The 21,551-nt window shown below is 36.1% G+C and overlaps 2 protein-coding genes across 10 annotated transcripts in view; both read left to right on the forward strand.

The window, feature by feature from the left end:
• Positions 1-12,733, forward strand: part of eef2k (eukaryotic elongation factor 2 kinase) — a 38,116-nt gene extending 25,383 nt beyond the window's left edge. For 4 of the 8 annotated variants that reach the window (XM_051674182.1, XM_051674187.1, XM_051674181.1 and 1 more), the window contains 9 exons: positions 929-1,127; positions 2,795-2,850; positions 2,983-3,060; positions 4,201-4,257; positions 5,819-5,953; positions 7,784-7,972; positions 8,284-8,408; positions 9,609-9,787; positions 10,780-12,733. In XM_051674182.1, coding sequence (XP_051530142.1) covers positions 929-1,127; positions 2,795-2,850; positions 2,983-3,060; positions 4,201-4,257; positions 5,819-5,953; positions 7,784-7,972; positions 8,284-8,408; positions 9,609-9,787; positions 10,780-10,889 — 1,128 coding nt within the window. In that variant the 3' untranslated portion in view covers positions 10,890-12,733. The remainder of the gene's footprint in view (positions 1-928; positions 1,128-2,794; positions 2,851-2,982; positions 3,061-4,200; positions 4,258-5,818; positions 5,954-7,783; positions 7,973-8,283; positions 8,409-9,608; positions 9,788-10,779) is intronic. The other 4 variants (XM_051674188.1, XM_051674185.1, XM_051674186.1 and 1 more) reach the window with 3 other exon arrangements.
• A 7,233-nt stretch (positions 12,734-19,966) lies between these two features.
• Positions 19,967-21,551, forward strand: part of mki67 (marker of proliferation Ki-67) — a 30,816-nt gene continuing 29,231 nt past the window's right edge. The window contains exons 1-2 of one of the 2 annotated variants that reach the window (XM_051674456.1): positions 19,967-20,112; positions 20,612-20,715. In XM_051674456.1, the coding sequence (XP_051530416.1) occupies positions 20,627-20,715 (89 nt within the window). In that variant the 5' untranslated portion in view covers positions 19,967-20,112; positions 20,612-20,626. The remainder of the gene's footprint in view (positions 20,113-20,611; positions 20,716-21,551) is intronic. The other variant, XM_051674458.1, reaches the window with a different exon arrangement.

The following is a 21,551-nucleotide window of genomic DNA, read 5'->3' on the forward strand; positions in this document are numbered from 1 at the left end:
TGAATGGTGGCCAGAACTCAGAAGGTCCAAAAAGCAGGTAAAGGCAACATTAAAGGAATCCATAAGACTCCAGTGGTTTAATCATTGTTTTCTGAAGTGATCGAGTATATCTGGTGATCCAGTTTTGGGTGAGAACAGACCAAAATGTAACTTCTTTTTCACTGTAAATCTTGACAGCAGTTTCCTTGGCGATCATGATTTCAAGCTCGATTACACTTCCTATGAAGTGCAAAAGAAGTTACATTTTGGTCTGTTCTCACCCAAAACCGATTGGATCGATTAAGATGACATGGATTAAACCACTGGAATCATATGGATTACCTCTATGCTGACTTTATGTGCTTTTTGAACTTCAAAGTTCTGGTCATCATTCACTTGCATTATGAGGACCTACAGAGCTGAAATATTCTTCTAAAAATCTTTGTTTGTGTTCTGCAGAAGAAATAAAGTCATACACATCTGGGATAGCATGAGGGTGAGTAAATGATGAGAGAATTTTCATTTTTGGGTGAACTATCCCTTTAAATGCGAGTAAAAACTGAGTAAATATATTTATACCACTTGTTTGCCCCATGAAAAAGTCTGTTTAAATGTTCCTTTTAGAATTATTCAGTTACTTATTTCATTTTGAGTACTCTCGACCTCAGTTTTTTTTTTAAGTTGTGGTAAATTTGGCATATATAAAATATACTTTGCTTCTGACACTTAATTTGAAAATATGTTGAAATATTTTTAATTTTTGTCTCAGGGCCAATGAAAATGTCACCAGGGCAAATACAAATTTCAACTACTGGCCCAAATGGACCAGCAGGAATTATACTTATTGTTGAGTCCTGTGAACAACACATTTTCTCCATTGGTTATGCATCTGTATTATTTAAACCCAGATTTCTACAGTTTTTCTAAATGAATTTTTTTTCTTTCTTAGCAGCAGTCAGCTCGGACTGTTCTCCGTGGCTGTGAGGAGCTGTGTGGTTCTCCCCGTGTGAGGACGACCTCGCTCGGACATATGCCTCCTCTCCTGTTCCGTCTCGGAGAGAATTCCTCAATGGATGAGAACAGCGAAACAGACTCCATTCCCTGTTCTCCGCTTAGTATGGGCATTGCTGTGGGTCGATCGCCCATGGGTAGGACTGTACAGCAGTACTACATGTGAACACACTTAAGTGGTCAAACGGAGTAATGTCAGTATGCTACATCCGACTCTACTGGAGATGACAGACATATGAATGATACATGCCTATAAAGGACTTTTCTTGACATATGACATGCAACCACAACTAATCATTTTTACTATACAGCAACAACCTCAGCACTCCTTCTCATCCTTAAAGTACCTCAAGTACTGTACTTGTTGAGTACCCATAGATTTACAGTGACTCCAAAAATGATTTGGAAACTTAAACCTTACTTATTGCACATAACTGCATGTTATTGCATAAGACCGGAAAATATACTGTCAAAGTTAAGTGTCATTTATTTGAAAGAAACATAGCTCAAGTGCACTTTTTAAGCAAAACTGAGATTTGTTAGGTTTTAAATTATATATCAATAGATAATATATTTAGACAAACAGTATTTTGTCACTTTCCGTGCTGAACTACACCTGTGTGAACTTTAGGAGAACTGACATCATACATCCACAAATAATGACATTGACTAAAATGTTATTGCAAAAATTGCTCAGAAAAGTGAAGTTAGTTCTGAGAAAAGGCCTAGCATTAATTGTGTGTGCAGTGGACAGTTTCTTTGATATTTTGTTATCTAATACAATGATGATCATACATTTTAGTGTGATTTAAAGGGATAGTTCACCCAAAAATGAAAATTCTCTCATTATTTACTCATGATATCCCAGGTGTGTATGACTTTCTTTCTTCACCAGAACACATTTGAAGAAAAATAGAAAACTATCTCAGCTCAGTAGGTCCTTAAAATGCAAGTGAATGGAGATATGCTCCAAAAATAACAAACAGTCAGCATAAATGTCGTCCATATGACACCAGCTGTTAAATTAATGTCTTCTAAAGTGACAAAAAAAGATAAATATTTAAGAAATTTTTAACTCTAAATCATCACTTCCGGTAAGCTTAAGGAGAGGGTGGAGTCCAAGCAGTCTCTTGTGTGACGTATTCGCGTTGCCATGGATACAGATGTAATCTCATGTTCTCCACTCAGTTGAGACATCCAGGATAAGCACACAAACGCACCATTGTGAGTAAAGAAACTGATCAATACAGATCTAAACCAAAACCAACCAAGCTACTGTACAGAGTTCCTCCTTCTCACTTGTAAACAGCGCTGCTCTTCCGGCTGTGTCGCACGTTCCTCAGTTCTCGCGTGTTTCAAATGCCAATGCGATTACGTCACACGCGCATACTGCTGCAGAACGGAAGTATGATTTTGAGTTAAAAAAGTACTTAAATATTGAACTTTTTCACACCAAAAGCTACCGTGTTGCTTTAGAAGACCTAATTTAATTTAACCGCCGGTGTCGTATCAATGACGTTTATGCTGACTGTCTGTTCTTTTTGGAGCTTCAAAATAGAAATCTCCATACACTCGCATATTAAGGACATACCAAGCTATTTTTCTTCAAACGTGTTCTGGTGAAGAAAGAAAGTCATACACACCTGGGATATCATGAGTGTGAGTAAATAATGAGAGAATTTTCATTTTTGGGTGAACTGTCCCTTTAAGTGTCTAGAAGTGTACTTTTTTGCACCACTGGATCTCTCCTCTTTTCTCATCTGAACAAACACTAACTTTACCTTTCTGCTTTGTTCCTTTACAGGTTGGTCTTTCATGAATGAAATGAATGAAACACATCGAGCTAACTCTGATCATAAGGTCCGTTTTTAAAGAAACAATATATTTAATGTCTTCTCAATGTTATTAAACAGTTCAAATGAAAACTAAGTTCATTTTAACAGCAATGGAAAGCTGATAGTTCTGTACAATTTACTGTACTTGTGTTCATAGGACTCAGATAATGGAGGAGACAGCGGTTACCCTAGTGAGAGACGCAGTGAAGGAGATCCTGTTGAACATCACAACCAGGTACTGATTATTATGATTAATTTACACTGACTAGGTCATGTAAATTTAAAATGCAGGGCTCAATAATAATGATAGCTCAGGCCCAATGTGAGAGTTTCAGTTCGGCGGATGGCTATTGGGCTAATTGGGATTCATTCACTGATCTTGTACATGTGTTTTTCTAAGCCTTGAAAAATAATGTGTGATGTATTAAACATTGATAAATTGATTTAAAGGAATATTTCAGGTCTACTGCAAGTTAAGCTTAATCAACTGCATATGTGACATAATGTTGACTACCACAAAAATTAATTTTGATTTGTCCATTCTTTTCTTTTAAAAAAGCAAAAATCTGGGTTAGGCACGCACAGTGGAAGTGAATGGGGGCCAATCTGTTTCATAAGTATAGCCACAAGACATAAACATTATGCGTGTGAACATGATTTTCCTTACTATCCTTTTCAGTGTAAAGTTATATCCAATTGTACAACTTCATTGCCAAGACAACATAATGCCGCAACCCCTAAAACACTAAGTGACCGTAAAAAATATTATTTAAACAGCTTTACAACTCAGATAATACATGAGTTTTCACATAAGAATTGATATATAAGTGCTTTTATACAAATTAAAGCTTCACATTTCTGCCTTTAAACCCTCCAAACACTGGTCCCATTCACTTCCATTGTAATTGCCTCACTGTAACCTTGTTTTTTATTTATTTTTTTATTTTTCAGAAATGAAGGGACAGGTCAAACTTTTTTTTTTTGGTAATCAACATTATGCCACAAATGCTGTTGATTGAGCTTAACTTGTATTGAACCCCACATTTTTATTTTAATGTCACCACGATAATAATATTTAGCATAGATCATTTTAGAATGAGAATAACTGGCATAAGATAGAATTTGGCTGACAAAAATGTGTGTATGAATTTATAGCTGTCATGGAGTTACATTTTCAGCCATTCTTGCAATGTCAAATCTAATTATTTGATGTAAATTGTGGTTTTGTAAAGAACTTTTGCCCTACAGAAAAGATTGCACTACATACTGTATATTGTTATGTGTTGTTCTTAAATGCATCTATCATGAAATGCAGAAGTAACCATTTTTGGGCTCCTGAGATATGTGATGGTAGGTTTTATACGTCATCATTTAGGGACGCCCCTTCTACAGCAGACATTACTCAGAATCGGATGAAGACAGTGTTCGTCGGGTAACTACAAAACCATTAATATAGTTCCCTGTGTCTAATCATGATAGAGTCACTCATCATTTTAATGATTGCTAATCAGTGTCCTTCTCACAGAACATTGATTTATTTTAAAGGTGCCATCTTTGTAATCCACCCCACCTTTTCCATCTCACTCTTTATCTGAACTTTAACCCAGTGGTTCTCAACTGGTGGATGTTTGTTTATGATGGTTTATGATTAACCATTTTGGTACTATGATGGGTTGTTACTAAAATCTGGGTCTTGGAGCAGAACCAGTTGAGAACGGCTAATTTAACCTTTATCATCATCTCATCTTTCTTTCATCCCCTCACCAGTGCCATTTAATGGCAAACACTCCCTTCTTGAACTGTAAACACTCCTGTAACCCATGTGCAGGGTTCTCACGGTCATGAAAAACCTGGAAATATCAGGGAATTTAAAAACTGTGATTTCCAGGCCTAGAAATCTGGGATATTTCTATAGGGAAAATATTTTTTTCTAGTTATGCTCAGTTTCATTGGCTTGAAAGGGATCTTTGTGCGTGCAATCTGATAAAATAAATAAATAAATAAATAAATCTGGAAAAGTCATAGAAGTTCAGTGGTCAAACTGTGGGAGACCTGCATATGATTTCCTGCATTCCTTTCTCCACAGTAAGGATTGCCTTTTTAGTGCAGTAAAGTTCTTCAAGTATTTTAATTGTTTCTTATTGTGGTTTCTGAAGTACAGACTAATCTCACAGATGTTAGTTCTGTTCTCTATCTGTATGGATGTTACTAGGAACATTTTACATGAAGAAAAAAAAAGAAATATCAAATGAGACACATTTGTCATGTAGACGAACAAATCACAGATCATCTTTACACTGTATTTGATCTCACCAACTGCTCTAAAGTACAGTGCTGTGAAAGCATATTTATATGCATTCATAGATAGATAGTTTCCTCGTTATGCACAATAAACCAGTGTCAGATATTAACTTTTTATTACAGGGCAATATTTACCCCCTGAAATTGATTTTTGGAATTTTTGATATTGGCATTGTTTTTTTTGAATGTTTTTCTTTTCTTTTCTTGTTTTTTTTTTTTTTTTTTTCAGAGCTGACTAGTTTTTTTTGTTTTTTTTATCAATTATTATTATTATTAGCTCCACATTCAAAAACAGTTGCTTTGAGACAATGAATGCAGATATATGAAAGCTACCGGTCACTAGAGTGTCTGCAGGGGCATTAAACCATCACTAGATATTATAAAATAAAATGATCAAATGTTTGGTAAGAGACAAAAATATTCACTATGGGGCTACATTTTGCAACCGCCTTTTAAATGTCTTCAGCATTTTCATCCATTTCCGTGACAGTTTTTCTCCTGAGCCCTGGTTAATTTCTGACCCTGGTCTTAGCCAATAATGTGGAAAAAGAGAAAATACCCTCCTTTCTATGACCAACACCTGAAATGCATGCAGTGTTTGTCTTGTTCACATTAGGACATGGGACAATTGATATAGTGAATGTTGTTATTTACTCTTAATTTATATGTTGAATTTTTGTTGTACCTCTCAGCTGACAGAAGAAAAATGGAGTTTCTACCATTCCTCTCGCTCACATATACACAGATCCTCCTGTGTGACAATGGAGGTGGAGAGACTGAACGCTATGGTCCATGAGCGAAAAATTGGTAAATCCATCCTAGGCAAGGTAAGAAACTGAGCCAAGTCCAGACCCACATGGAATCTGGGGCTGCAGAACTTTCCATAGAATTGGATCACCAATCATTCACATACTTCTACACACCCCCAACCCTGTGTTTGTTTTATTATTAAAGGAACAGTTCACTCAAAAATGAAAATTCGGTTATAATTTACTCACCCTTATTTCTTTTCCGTATGACAATAAAAAATAAATAAACATTCATGAATATTCCTGGTCCATCTTATCAATATGATGGCAATTGAAAGTGACTCTCTTCACAGCTTAATAAACAACCAAAAGTATAATAAAAGTACTCTACATAGTATTCCAAGTCTTCTGAAGGTATACGATAGGTTTTGGTGAGACATTATCTAACATTTAAGTAATTTTTCAGTAAAAATCTTGACATCCGTTGCATCTACATGAGAACTCTAATAGAAGTTTGTTCACGGTTTCTCTCGTCATCATGAGAAATAATGCTAAAAGGTCCACTTTTATGACACTTTTATGATACTTTTGGGTTCTTCTTTAACCCTCCTATGGTATTGAAAAATGACACAACCCTTTGGTATTCACGGTCATTTTTGACCAGAAGGATTAGATGTGTAACCCTTTTTTTTTTCTTTTATTTGATGATGATGATGAAGATGATGATATAATGAAACCATTTCTTCTTCCCTGAAGAAAGAACAATAAAATGATGCATTTCTTTTGGGATTTTATGATATTTTGATCTTATTAACATGTAAATTTCTAAACTTTACCAGTAATTTGCATATACAAATAAGCAATTTTTTTAAAAGAAAATTCAGAACATACACTATAAGTTGAAACATGAAGAAAATATGAGAATGTGACATAAATTGGAGGCAGATTGCTGCGATCTGGTGAATAAAATATAAATAACGTGACTTGAAAACCATGCCATGCTGTAGTCACCAGATGGCTGAAGCCACCTACTGTGTTGTCTGATGGCTTATTGTAGCCTAATTTTATATTTTATCACAAGATATGCATTTTGATAGATGTTTAGACGTTATTAAACTAATATTTGTCAAAGTTTAGCATTTTAAAATTTATTTGAAGTGTCAGTTTTTGCAGTTTATGTCATTATGCAATCAAACCTGACCATGGTGTTACAAAGAGAATACACAGAATAAGCATTTTTCTACCAATAATTTACTTCAAACATAAAAATGTAATAACTCTAAGTAAATGCATAATAATGTCAAGAAAATGAACATCAAGAAACAGAAATGAACTGCAAAATTCTGAAAATTCAATTAGAGTATAAAATTTCAAACTTTCTATAGTAAGAATTTTGCAAACATGTGTCAGTGAAACATACGAAACATGTTATTTTGAAGTGAGTCACTGTCAGCTGCCATTGTACTGAATAGATGGACCAGGATATTAATTAACATTTTTCCTTTTGTGTTCCACATGTGGAGTTTGTGTTGTGAATCTTAATAAAAAAAGTGTACTTTTGCACAATGTCTGAGAGACATGCTTCAAAATTACCTATTGTTAATGACATTAACCTAGGTAGCTCCTCATCTGGCATGTGCTATTGTAAATAAAAAAAAACTCACGTCCAAACCACACCCATGTTTAGTTTGAATCAATCATCAATGCTTTTCGACCAGCCGAGTTCTCACAGGTCAAGAATTTCAGAGATGTGCATGGACAGAAGAAATATCACTAGAACAAACACTGAATCAAATCAGTAAAGAAAATGTAAAAGTACAGTCCACAGATTCCGTCTGGGTCTAGCTGTGTCTTTATTAACCAGTTGATATTCATCTGCATTTTCATTGACATACTTAATGTTTTAAGGTTCATTTAGCAATGGTCCGGTACCATGAGGCTGGGCGGTTCTGTGAGAAGGACGCACCGTGGGACCAAGATTCTGCTATGTATCATATGGAAAGAGCTGCTATGTGTGGGGAGCTGGAGGCTATTGTTGCTCTCGGTCAATGTTATCTTCAGCTGCCACATCACATTCTATCTGAGATCGAATTAGAGGTGCTTCCCTTTCCCTTTTTTGTAGTCTGCATGGGCATTAAAAGAACAGTTCAATCAAAATTGAAAATTCTCATGTTGTTCCAAACCTGTGTGCAGTTATTTATTTCTGTGGAATTTAAAGGCGAATTGTTGAAGTATCTTTGTGCAGCTCTTTTCCATACAAGGACAGTTCATAGTGACCATAGATAACATTTTCCGAAGTCATACGATAGCTTTATGTGAGGAACAGAGTCTTGAATCGCTGATAATCTTCTAGTGTCTTTTTGCCCTGCTTTTGCTCCCTCTGTCATACCTATGTTGTCTAATCACAGGCATCAGAGGAGAACAGAAGGAAGGGCTTCCGCTTTCTGCTTCAGGCTGCTGAGGCAGGAGACAGACCCAGTATGATTCTAGTGGCACGTGCATTTGACACTGGTTTTAACCTCTCCTCTGATAGGTGAGAAATGGATTGATCAATTTTTTCAATGTGTATGGACCAATATGTCTTAGGAACTAATGAACAGGGAACTAACCCAAAATCAAAAAGAAATAAAACATCATATTTAACTTGCTTTGTGACATTATTTTCACAACAATAATGAATACCCCTTCTCTCCAATTAAATTAAAGGGATAGTTCACCGAAAAATGAAAATTCTCTCATTAACTCACCCTCATGCCATCCCAGATGTGTATGAATATCTTTCTTCTGCAGAACACAAACAAAGATTTTTAGAAGAATATTTCAGCTCTGTTGGTCCATACAATACAAGTTAATGGTGATCAGAACTTTGAAGCTCCAAAAAGGGCATAAGGGCAACATAAAATTAATCCAAACGACTCCAGTGGTATAATCTTTGTCTTCTGAAGCGATATGACAGGTGTGGGTGAGAAACAGATAAATATTTAAGTCCTTTTTTACTATAAATTTTCTTCGCTGCCCAGTAGGTGGTGAAATGCACCAAGAGTATGAATCGCCAAAAGCAAAAGAAGAATGTAAAAGTGGAGATTTATAGTAAAAATTGACTTAAATATTGATCTGTTTCTCACCCACACCTATCATATCGCTTCAGAAGACATGGATTAAAACACTGGAGTCGTATGGATTACTTTTATGCTGCCTTTATGTCCTTTTTGGAGCTTCAAAGTTCTGGCCACCTTCACTTGCATTGTATGGACTTACAAAGCTGAGATATTCTTCTAAAAATCTTCATTTGTGTTGAGCTGAAGAAAGAAAGTCATACACATCTGGGATGACATGAGGGTGAGTAAATGATGAGAGAATTTTCATTTTTGGGTGAACTATCACTTTAAGTAATCCAAAAAAAGTAATTTCCATTACTGCAATGTGAAAAAAAGATGTAAAGTATTTGCACATCATGGTAGTATTGGTTGTACTGATTTTAATTTATGTCAATTGAAAGTAAAATTACAGTATTCTTATGTAAGAATTTAATAAGAATCGTTATTGACAATAAAGGGAATTACTAAAAAAATGTAAAACATCTTTACGCATTACAGGAATGAAAATTTGGGGGAAATGTGCTTAATGGTCATGAAAATAATGCCACAATGCAAAAATCTCAATGATCTTAAAAATAAGGCTTAATTCTCTTTCACAACAATCATATTTGTTATGACTAAATTGAAAAAAACAGGACTATGGACTGGAAACAGGCTGTGCACTGGTACGACTGTGCGCTGAAGATGACAGACTATGATGAGGGGGGAGAGTTTGACGGGATGCAGGATGAGCCGCGTTACCTTCTGCTGGCACGATTGGCTGAGATGTACCAAGAGGGAGGATTCAACCTCAGTGCAGACCCCCAAAGAGCAGGTGACATTCATGACATTCTCAGTCTAGATTCATGAACATCCTGTTACACAGTGCTTCTCAACAGGATTTGCTTCAGATTTTACATTGGACATTATGTGGTAATCAAACACAGTGCATTGAAATGTATTAATATTACCATAAACTGCATAAGGCCCAACAGGATGTTAAATTCTTAACACGATATAGGCTGAACAGGACGGTTAGCAAAATTCTAAATGTCTCTTGACTTTCAGTGGTTTCATGCTCTCTGCAGACAATAATTCACCACACAAACCATGTTTATTCTCACAGTCCAAACCATTTATTTCTATTTCTATTGCTTAGTTTTGTTCAGTTTTCAAGGATGAGGGCATGTCACGCAACCAGTCCAATGTTGGCATCTGCCTAATGTGGCTAGCTTCTAACAGTGACATATGAATTTATTAAAGGTTGTCTGAGGTGATAAAAATTAAAAGTCTTTAAAAATCTAGTTTTAAACACATGTGCCAAGTTAATAAAAATGTAATCTTTTTGTTCATTTTGATTTTATACATTTAAAAAAAAAACATTTATAGCTTTTTTTTTCTGAAAAAAGTTTATTTAATGTGGTGTAACTATCAAGTATAAGGTATTAAAATACTTTCCTTGCACATTCAATACATGTGAGTTTATGCAAATAGATCATTAATTGCAAAAAAAATTCAGACCTTTTTTTTTAGTTATATATATATATATATATATATATATATATATATATATATATTTATTTTTTTTAATAATAATAAAAGATTATTCCAAACTACTCATACTATCATTTTTTTTCTTCCAAAAATTTTATGAATTTTAAAATTATTTATTTATTTGAATTATTTTCTCCTCCCTTTTAAAAGCTGAGAAGCCTATTTATTTTACTATACTACACCTAACTATGCATAATTATATGGTTGGTAGCATGTTATTATTTGTATTTAGCATTGTTTGATTTCTTTAATTGATACGTGTTGTTTTTGTAGGTGATCTTTTCACTGAGGCAGCTGATGTAGCTATGGAGGCTATGAAGGGCAGACTGGCCAGTCAGTACTACATGAAAGCGGAAGAAGCATATGGCATGATGGAAGAATGAAAACGCTGATGCGCCAATGAATATTGTTAATATTTTGCACCCGACTTCAGTTTACATGCTCTTTTTGCCTTATGTTTTCCTTGGGTCACTTTGACTTAAGACTAATAATGTTGTAATGGGATAATGCTTTTCTAATGAATGTGATAAGGGCATAGAAAAGTTGATTCTGGATCAGTGCTATACTGAGGTGCTAAATACTACAAATAATCTCCTGGTTATCTTTTCATAAAGAATAGTCGTGAACTTATGCAGTTTGTTCAGGTTGCTTTATGAAAATTTGGGATATGTCCTTTACCTGTCAATAATTTCAAACTCATGTTTCTAAAAAGCCAGTTGGATGTTTCCTTAATAAACATGTTGTGACTTTTAAAAAGCAGCATCGCTGCCCTTACAAAAATTGACAGTTCATGGCAAATTCACCACTGATCAGTTTCACAAGCAAATGAGCTTTGTGGCAAATTGTACGTTGTTACCAAAGCTGCAGGTTCACCACTGCCGGTGATGATCTGCAAACTTCTGGCAAACATTTGCCGCGAATCACAAGCTAATTTGCATGTGAAAATAACGAGTGGCAAATTTGTGGCTAGTTTTCCGGAACTGTAGATTTTTTGCAAGGATGATGATTAAACATACTTCTATAGAATGCATTTGCTGTGTTAGATCTAATTTATATAGATGTAAAGCATCAAAAGATGTTGCTGTAAGTTTTAACAATTGTGAGTTTTGCTGTGTTAGGCCTGTTTCACATCGCACGCAAAAGCAGCACTTTTTTTTTATCCACTATACATCTATTTATCAACTCAATCTTTTGCAAAATAGGCTTTTATGGAGTCACATAATACAATTCAGTGAATTAATCACCCACTGTTTGAAAAAAGACATTTGTTTGGCATGTGTTTCGCAGTGTGACGTACGCAAACAGTTTCTGTACAATAAATCTGATTGAATCTAGAAGATTTAAGCAGTTCATATCCTGAAATGTGAGGTTTAGTGTCCGTTCGATGTAAATAAATGATCATTTGGCTGTAAATGTGATCCTCCTCATGTTAATTTCATTTCATGATGAAATTAAACCATAAATAACCATTTTATAATTTATGGTCAATTTTAAATGGAGTACTCAACATTGCTACCTAGAAATCGCATTATTTTCTGTATTGAGCTGCAGCTCTGTTACACAACAGAAACGCTGTCAGTGTGAAAGCTAAACTAATTACATTGCAGCTTCATGTACACAGTGCTTTGGCATGTGGTGGGAAACAGGCTTTAATGTCATAACTTTTTGATTTCACCAGTCTGTTGCATGTGTGATCTGTTTTGCTGGCTATTTTTTTATTATTTGTTTAAAACAACACTCAATAATAATATCCACAACTGCTTCCAAATTCATACCAAGATGTCATTGAATTACTTGAATTATGTAAATAGCTTCAATTAATGGTGACAAACATTTAAAAGTGCTGTAAGCAATGTTGGCAATTTTGGCACTGTGTGACGGGGATGTCATTTGAAAGGTTGTTCCAAGCAAATGTGAGCAACTCTCATTTTTCAATCCTTTCTCAATGGTCCTTTCCACATTACCATCAACAAAGTGTAATTTCAATGGTCACTTTCAGGAAGTAATATGGTTGTTTATGATCACGTGATCCTAAATGGCATGTCCTCGTGGTTCATTCTGAAAACAGAGGTCATTCTTATTGAGATGTTACCTAGGATTTAAATCCAGCGGGAAATATTCCTTACATACTTACATATTTTCCTGTTTGTTTTTTTTCAAGCACCACACAAAGTACTAAGTTCAAATTTTTTTTAATTAATTAAAATAAAGACACAAAGAGGCTGTATTTGTTGTAAAGTTTTATTTGTCATGTAGCTGGGCTAGACTGGGAGTAAAAATCGGCCCTTGAAAAATCCAGCCCGTCAGGCCCATGTATTCCTCCATGATCAGTTAACCGTCCAACCGGCATATTTTTTGTCACATAGAAATGCACATTTGACAGTAAAGCTTTGATTCTGAGTTGTGATGCAGATGTAAATGTACTGATATTAACAACAATATCTGTAAAAAAAAAAAAAAATGTTTTTTTATTAATGCCCCATTTATGTAGGGTTATGTTCAAACATTCTGACAGTAGGACTTCTGTACTGATATTTATCTTTCATATGAATAAGAAGTTGTTTTATTGGGGCCTGGGTAGCTCAATGAGTACTGATTCTGACTACCATACCTGGAGTCATGAGTTTGAATCCAGGGTGTGCTGAGTGACTCCAGCCAGGTCTCCTAAGCAACCAAATTGGCCCGGTTGCTAAGAAGGGTAGAGTCACATGGGGTAACCTCCTCGTGGTCGCAATTAGTGGTTCTTGCGCTCAATGGGGCGCGTGATAAGTTGTGCGTGGATTGCGGAGAGTAGCATGAGCCTCCACATGCCGTGAGTCTCTGCGGTTTCATGCACAGCGAGTCACATGATAAGATGCGCGGATTGACTGTCTCAGAAGCGGAGGCAACTGAGACTTGTCCTCCGCCACCCAGATTGAGGTGAGTAACCGCACCACCACGAGGACCTACTAAGTAGAGGGAATTGGGCATTCCAAATTGGGAGAAAAGGGGATATTTATATTTTATTTATAAGTTTTATTTATTAATTTGTATCCCAAGCTCAAGGTCACTTTACAGCATATATAACTGATTCAATTAGGTACAATACTAACACACACAAAAAAAAAATCAACACATCAGATCACATCAGAGATTGCAAATCAAAATAGAACTATTACAGTGAGTCCAAATGCATAGTAAAAAAGCATTATTTTAAGCTGAGACTTGAAAGTTAAGAGGATATATTGTGAAGATTAAGAGGTAGTGAATTCCATTGCTTAGGAGCAACAGCTCAGAAAGACTGCCCACAGAGGACAGTCGAAATCGGAACAGACAAAATACTAAATTCAGAGGATCTAAGAGACCAAGGTGGGAGATATGGGTCATAAGGCTTTTAATTATTGAATTAGCATTTTCCTTCAATTAAAGTTCATTAGAACTGAACATATTTACAGAGGAGAAAAACTTAGTTCTTAATTCATGGGTGTCCAGGCTTTAAAGCCCTTTTTTAATTCTCCTTTGTAGTTTGCACTTATGAAAATTTCAAGTCATTTTGAGGGCCTCTTGGAAGTTTGCTGAGGCCCCCTGGTTTAGAACCACTGGTCTATTGGATATATAATGGACATATTTAAGGCAAATCCAACCAAAACTGTCTACTCAAATTAATTCATTATCCAGTTATGCATTCTTCCTCCAGTGCCCATAAATTTTAATCTTGGCAGTAGGAAGTAACATCTTAACTTGTCTGAAAAGATCCTTTCTACCAAAGAAACCTTTATCATGAACAGTTTAATTATTTTCATAAAATATTTTATATAAAAAATATAAAAACACCACCCTATCTGCATATCTTTAGAAAGTAACTGTCCCAATAAATGAATGCCTTTAATGTAATAACAATTTTAAATGATTTTATTTAAACTCTACTTCTTTTTGTCTCGTTGAGTTGTTTTTTTTATTTAAAATGTACAATTAACTCAGTCTTTGTTGAATTAACAAATTCTCATGGACATTTGTGAAAATTCTTTGAATGCATGTATATATATATATATATATATTAATCACAGGAAAGAAACCTCTTCTTTACAGGAAGGAAGTAAAATACCCCCCAATTTTACCTATAGAATGATTATTGAGAGTAGCTCTTTGTAGGAAATTATGTCATCATGCTGTGCTACTGATTGCACACACATATTGCACTACTAGCCAAAAAGAGGTAGAAAAGCTCAAACACAACCTAAAATACCCTTTAGCACAGATGTGCAGGGATTTACAATGACACTAGCCAACGGGGTAGTGAAACATTGGATAGAAAAACACCAAGAGGTGTAACCCCACACCCACACATTAGTGAGGAAACATAGAACGGGACGAGAGGGTCTGAATCATCTCGCTGCCTGCACACCAGTCATCAAAAACTCGCCATTTCAAGGCATATAGCCCTAGGGGCCACACATGAAGTCTCCACAACTCATGTAGGGGATGCTAGATCGTGTCTCGGCTTGTGAGAGCAGATTCCTCTACAAAGGAAATGGCTATGGGAAATCATCCAGTAGCTGTACCAGCTCAGGGAACCAAAAGCCACTGTGCCACTCTGGTGCAGTTAGCAACCCTGTATCCCTGTCTTCCTGAATCTTGCACAACAATCTGTGTAGCAAGTGGATGGGAGAGAGTGCATACTGTATTTAAGTCTAGCCAGCCATTTGTGAGCTAGGGCGTCCAAGCCTAGTGAAGCCTGCCATGGAGTACTAAAAGTGACAATGTGTGGACTATGGAGCCACAAATTCAGTGTTGTTCATTCAGATCAGACCGTGAACCTGAAGCCTAGCATGGCCGTAGCCCGCTGTCCTACCTGACACTAGCAGTAAATAGCGGCTGTAGAAGCCTTTCTGCGCACCGGCACGAAAAAATCTGAGCACAAAATCTGCTTGTCTCGCACTGTGATGGCGGAGGAGAAGATGCTGTTGAAGTGAGACGGATGCCTGGCAAACTGAAGCACATAGTCTCTATAGTGAATAGTTTTGTTCCTCGTGCAACAAAAATGGTGCTTTCCAACTTTGTTGGAACATGACAATCATGGCACAGAGCCAACAGCAACACAAACAGTCATGAAGGCGCCTAAGATTTCCGTGTTGTGGCATGGCAGTCTTCTGGCATGGCATCAACAACAGTAAAAACAGGCATCGAAGTGGCCTGTGTCACACCACAAACTCGTTCACGGCTTGCAACAGCTGGGAAAGCGAGAGGGCCACTAGGCAACATGGATGTGCCTAAAAACCACGTATTGGACATAGCGCCAACAAAAGTGAAAACAGGCATCGGAATGACCTGTTTCACACCAAAAACTCACTCCTGGCTCACATTTCTGAAGAGGCGAGGATGCTGGAGATAGAGAAGAGGAGAGACGCAAGCTCAAGCACATCGAATCATCCTCAAATTCTCTGTGCTCTGTATCCCATCCTCGCTAGACATAGAGAGGGGACCGTCGTCAGCTTCCCCAGAATCAAGCCAAGAGCAAAGCGCTTTGAGTGTCATGTGCTCATAATGATCACAAACTCAACGAGCACTGCGTGCCTGGCAAGGATAATTGTCAGTGATAAAACACCCCTCCATTTCATATTCTCCGCCGAACATGATCATAGCATGCGTGCCAGCGCACAGATAATCGTGGCCATACTGGCCAGGCAAAGCTGCTTTGATGGAGAAGAGGAGAAATGCATGGCCCGAGTTGGCAGCAAATCATCCTCAAACTCTCCTTGTTCTGTATAGCGACCTTGCGCTCCTCCATCTTGTGGTCCCTCGAGAGCCACAGAAGGAGTATGGTGGGAGTAGAGGGGAACGGATTTGGCTTTCAGAACAAAAGCAAGCCAAAAGCAAAGCGTCTTGAGATTCATGCATTCACAGAGAACGCAATCAGTCTCAATGAGTGCCGCTTATGTAAAACAGCGCTCATGTCTGTCAGACAGATGGATATATCTCTTTGTTTTCATGAAATAGTAGAAACATTTGCTCAACGGCATCTGTACAAAGACGTCGTTAAGCAAACACCTCTTTTAGTGCTTGTGTATACAGTAATATTCTTTATTACAACAACACAACACAAATATAGTGTGAAAAGGATACACCAATGTCTGCCAGAACACGATGGGGAAGTGCTCGATCGTCGGAGCGCCACAGAGAAATAGAAAAAGAATCCACTCGCTGTGATGGTGTGCTGGATCAATAACGAAGTGAAGATGCAGGCATTTAGAGCACCAGAGATGAAATCACAACCCTGAAGAAGGAAATTCTTGTGAGATGGCAGTATGTTCCGGTTATATGCTCGCAGTGAAACGTGCAGTGGGGGCGGGATGCCAAGCTTGTTATAAGTTGCCGTGATTGTATAGGGCTGCAGACATCTTCACTCCTGAGGGGATCTCCACCTAGTGGACCATTCTTTTAACTTGGTAAAAAGATGAAGTGCTTATCCATCTGTTTCAGTCAATATTTGTGACCATCAGCGGAAGGAAGCAATGGCAGTGAATGCAAAAACACCTGAAAGACAATATCAAGAAAAACATTGATAATAGCTTTTGATCCATACCAAGGAAAGACTTAAACAGATCTAAAGTTAGCACTAATTCGCCAACATTTACATATTAATCCATAAGTCGTGTGACCGGTGAGTACACACACCTACTGGTACATCATTGTAAAGATCTCTCATTCAGAAGTTACAAATGGTGTGTTGTTTTCTGGTCTGATTTGGTCACAATATTACAAAACATCTATGATGATTCAGTCTGTATGAATGTAAGAGTTTCTTTTAGAGAAGCCGAAATGATGTTCAGTTCATGAAGAATACACAGAAAGCAAACAAAGCACGCACACTGCTAGTATACCTGGAGCTTAACTACGTTTGTGCTCTACTTATGTTGTCATTTAAAAACTCTTTGAGGCAAAGTTATTTAAAAGTTAATTTTGTTATTTTAAAAATATACAGTAATTTCCATTTCAACTTGCTGTGTAAAATGACTATCTTCAAGATATCTGTTTAAGAATGTTTCATCTGGATAGCACAACATTCAATTTTTTTTTTTATAAACATCTTAAAAAGAGCAGATTTACATAAATTCTAAATCATAACTCTCTAAAAGACATCTGCTGAATATCCTTTTGACATCCGAGAGGAAATGTCTAATAGACGTGTTGCAGATGAGCAAACACTCTAAAAAAAAAATTCAGTTCCAAATTAAAATGCACATCAAATAGAGGTCTGGGTGATGTGTGCTATCTAAGTATGTTTATATTTTAGTCTGTGCTTCATAGTCTAATACTGTGTTGTTTACTGACTAACATTAGATACACATTACATATATAGGGTACAATGGGGCTAAAGGCTCCACGGGGTAAAAGGCTCCTTTAATTCTCCCAAAACACTATAGCATCAATAAACTAGCAGAGTACTCTTCTAAACACCTGTTTTACACTATGAACTGCAAAATTTAAAATGTTGTAAATGTATGTAGCTGCTGAATATCCTTGAAATTATCACATTTATTTTGAAACAAAATACTGTACTTATTTGTCATATTCAATTTTGTTCAAGGTGATTATACAAAAAAAAAAAAAAAAAAAAGAAAAATCAATAACTGTCCAATAAGTGAAAGCCCCTGTTGCAGGGGCTAAAGGCCCCTATTAAACACATTGTGTTTCTTATGGGGGGAGTAGATTTGATATGAAGAATGTTCAAAGTGGGCTCACATTGACTGATCCGATCACAATGGAGATTAATTTGCTTATGGAATACATTAAAGTAACGAAATGTCAAATATGATTGAAATGAACAAGAAATTATGCACCCTTTTCTAAAGTGGTTATTTTGAATAAGCAGTATATTACTTTGTTACACAAAAAAGCATCTTGCTGTCTCAAATGTATTAGCATTAGTTGACAAATTGTGCCCTATAACTATTGCCCCGGTATGTACACTATATCAGTATAACCCCGCTGGGGGCCTTCTACCCCAAGTGAGGGAGCCTTTTACCCTAAGTGTAGTGTGGGTAAAAGGCTCCCTTGCCACCTTTTTTTATTTTTTTTAAAAGAAAGAATTATATTCAAAACAACCTTCTGTTGTTATTTCTTTTCACACAAATGATGCTGCTCCTTCAATATTCAATATTCAATAAAAATAAAAGTATCTCTTGAATCTTGAGACACTTTGTGGCCAGAAAAAAAGCACATTTCCTCAAAGTGTGCCTTTAGCCCTGTTGTACCCTATATTAATATTATAGTGCTTTATTATTCATTGTTACATTTGCCACACACCTCTGTAACAATTGTACAGTCTGTGTGTAATGAATTTAACATAGTCCTTCGTGCATTACCAGTTTAAATGTATCCAACTCGATTATGTATTTTAATTGACACAAGTAATCACAACTGACATGTCAAACTGGGGTCCAACTGTATGACCTGAAAACAAATCTGCATATATAGGTACACAGTTTATGAAAATAACATTTTTATTTATTTCTAGTTGTTCATTCACTGGAGGTTATAAGCCAATTCTCTGTAAAGCTGGTTTCTCCAAATGTTTCTCTTCAAGTATATACATCTAGAAATTATACTAATAGTGAGTAAAAAAAGATACACTTAATACAAAGTAAAAAAAATAAAAAAAATAAAATGTAGCAAAAATGTTGTCTTCAGAATATCACGCTTACTATTTTTCCTCAAACAATATATATGGATATATATATATATATATATATATATATATATATATATATACATGAAATATATAAAGTAGCTGTCTTTAATTTAAGGAGAAGGTCCCTCACAAGTGGATCATATTTGAGGGTCGTTGCATAAAACTGTTTAACTACAGTGTTGTGCTTTTACGATAATGTGTTAAAATGTGCATTAAAACACTGCATTTCCAACAGTCTATTAGCGGGTAATGTTGTTTAAATTGTGTGTGGTCATCACTAAGTCTTTTTTTTTTTTTATGTGGATTTTTGTTCTTAGAGATTTACTCTTTGTAATGTACTGCAGTGCAGTGTTTCCGGTCTCTCTTGTCTCCCCGCTGAACAGACTAGGGCGGGTCATGTTCAGTTTGAATCGGTTTAAACGAGCGGTTGCAAATTCAACGTGGTTTCAATTGGCCGTCTTTACAGTCGCTCTAAGTCAACACCAAATTCTATTGGCTGTGACAATTTTTATAGCCAATCAGAGGCCTTCGCGCGGTATTTTGAATATCTTTCAAACATTGGTAGTTATCCGCCTTTTATTCTTCCGCAGATTGACAGAGAAAATAAACCCTCATTTTATAATGTATTATATTCTAAATTAATCTCAGTTCTGACGAGGTCGATTAAGGTACATTTTTAATTATATAATATTACGTTATTATATTTACATGCTAGTAAATAACTGGTGGTTATTTGATCTTTTTTGCGGAGGGATATATCTGACTGCCAGTAAGGCGAGTTGTGTTGTTTCGCGCTGCTGCTGTTGTTTATAGTAGTGCGAGTTAATAGTAGTACGGAGGTGCACCGATCGGGATAAGAAATCAAATGCTGAAATAATCTGGTTTTGTTGAAAAAAAAAGAAAAAAAAAGTCAGGATTGGACATCGGTAACTCAGGTAAAGACTTTTTATTTTGATGTCTGAGATAGACGGTTTCTACACAAGCGTTGTTGTCACGGTAACATTGTCTGTCGACGACTGCTTTAACAGTTTCAGTTAAATAAACCAAACTAGTAGTTTCTTTGTAGCGAAAGTAGCCAGTAATATGTGTTCCCATCTGTCCTGATTAGCAAATATATGGATTTATATGCTACGTCTGCTTTTTGACTAGTGTGTAATGTTTCTTTTCTCTTGGCCATGCTGGCAAAATAATTTACTATTAACAGTGCGTGTGCATGCAATCTATATATTAAAACTTTATATCAATACGGTATATCCAAAAAAATTATACTTAGTTCCGTGTATTGTGGTTAACACCAAATTCCAAGAGAATATGAACATTATTATAGATTCTTAAGAGATTAAAATGAAATAATTTATTTACATGGATGAAAATGCTCATCTGTAATTGAGTTTTTCTAAGAGTTTTTGTGTGTGTTTGTTTTTACTAAATAAGGTAAGTTGTTTTAAAATGCCTTTGCTGGGGAAGATAGTGGTGATCAAGAGGAACGGAGGAGATGGCACTGAATTTCCCCTTACTGCGTCCTGTCTGTTTGGAAGGTCAGTAACTATTCAACTTCACCATTAAAATGTACATTTCTGTTAACGTAAACGAAGTATGATCAACGAAGGACACATTTAAACAAGGCACGTCAATACTTTTTGAATGACATAAACGTAGATGTCGCTAAAATCCATGTTGTTTTAGGGTCATTGTCATTAATGTACATTTTGTTATGTATGTGGCTTTGATTTTAAGCGTCAATTAAATTACAAGTGACAAAGCAAATGTTTGGGCCATGTGCTGTTCAACGCGTTTCATGTCAGGCGGGCTTTTCGTCGCCGTCAAATATGAGGCAGATACACTTCAGCCAACCAGAACACACAATACTAAACGACAAGAAGTCTCCACGTGTTCGTTAAACAGTTTGATACTCCTGTATACAGAGTTCGTACAAGGTGCTTGAATTTGGCTTTTTCAAATTTAAGTCCAGGAAAACCCTTGAAAATAGCTATTTTACCAAGAGGTGCTTGAATTATAGAAAAACGTAAAATACGTTGCTTAAATCATTTAATAAATTAAATGTCTTTATTTTCGGAAAAACATGACGACAGACCAACTAGACCGCTGCTCAAGCTGGCCGCGCATAGACGGCGCTGTCACGTGGCACGTGTTACTTTTGGCAGCGCTGTTCAGAATGGGCCAATCACAATCAAGTGTTACTGGAGGATTTTGAAAAGATATATTTTATATATACAGCTGTGGCGGATTTAACAAGTATAAATTCTTGCAACTATCAGTTTTAATTAAAAATGACTCTCCAGAGTGAAAAAAATTAGATGAGGTGTAAAACGTTCTGAGATTTGAATGCAGATCAATGGAGGATTCAGTTTTG

This window comes from Myxocyprinus asiaticus, chromosome 36, assembly GCF_019703515.2.
Source record: "Myxocyprinus asiaticus isolate MX2 ecotype Aquarium Trade chromosome 36, UBuf_Myxa_2, whole genome shotgun sequence".
Classification (NCBI taxonomy): domain Eukaryota; kingdom Metazoa; phylum Chordata; class Actinopteri; order Cypriniformes; family Catostomidae; genus Myxocyprinus; species Myxocyprinus asiaticus.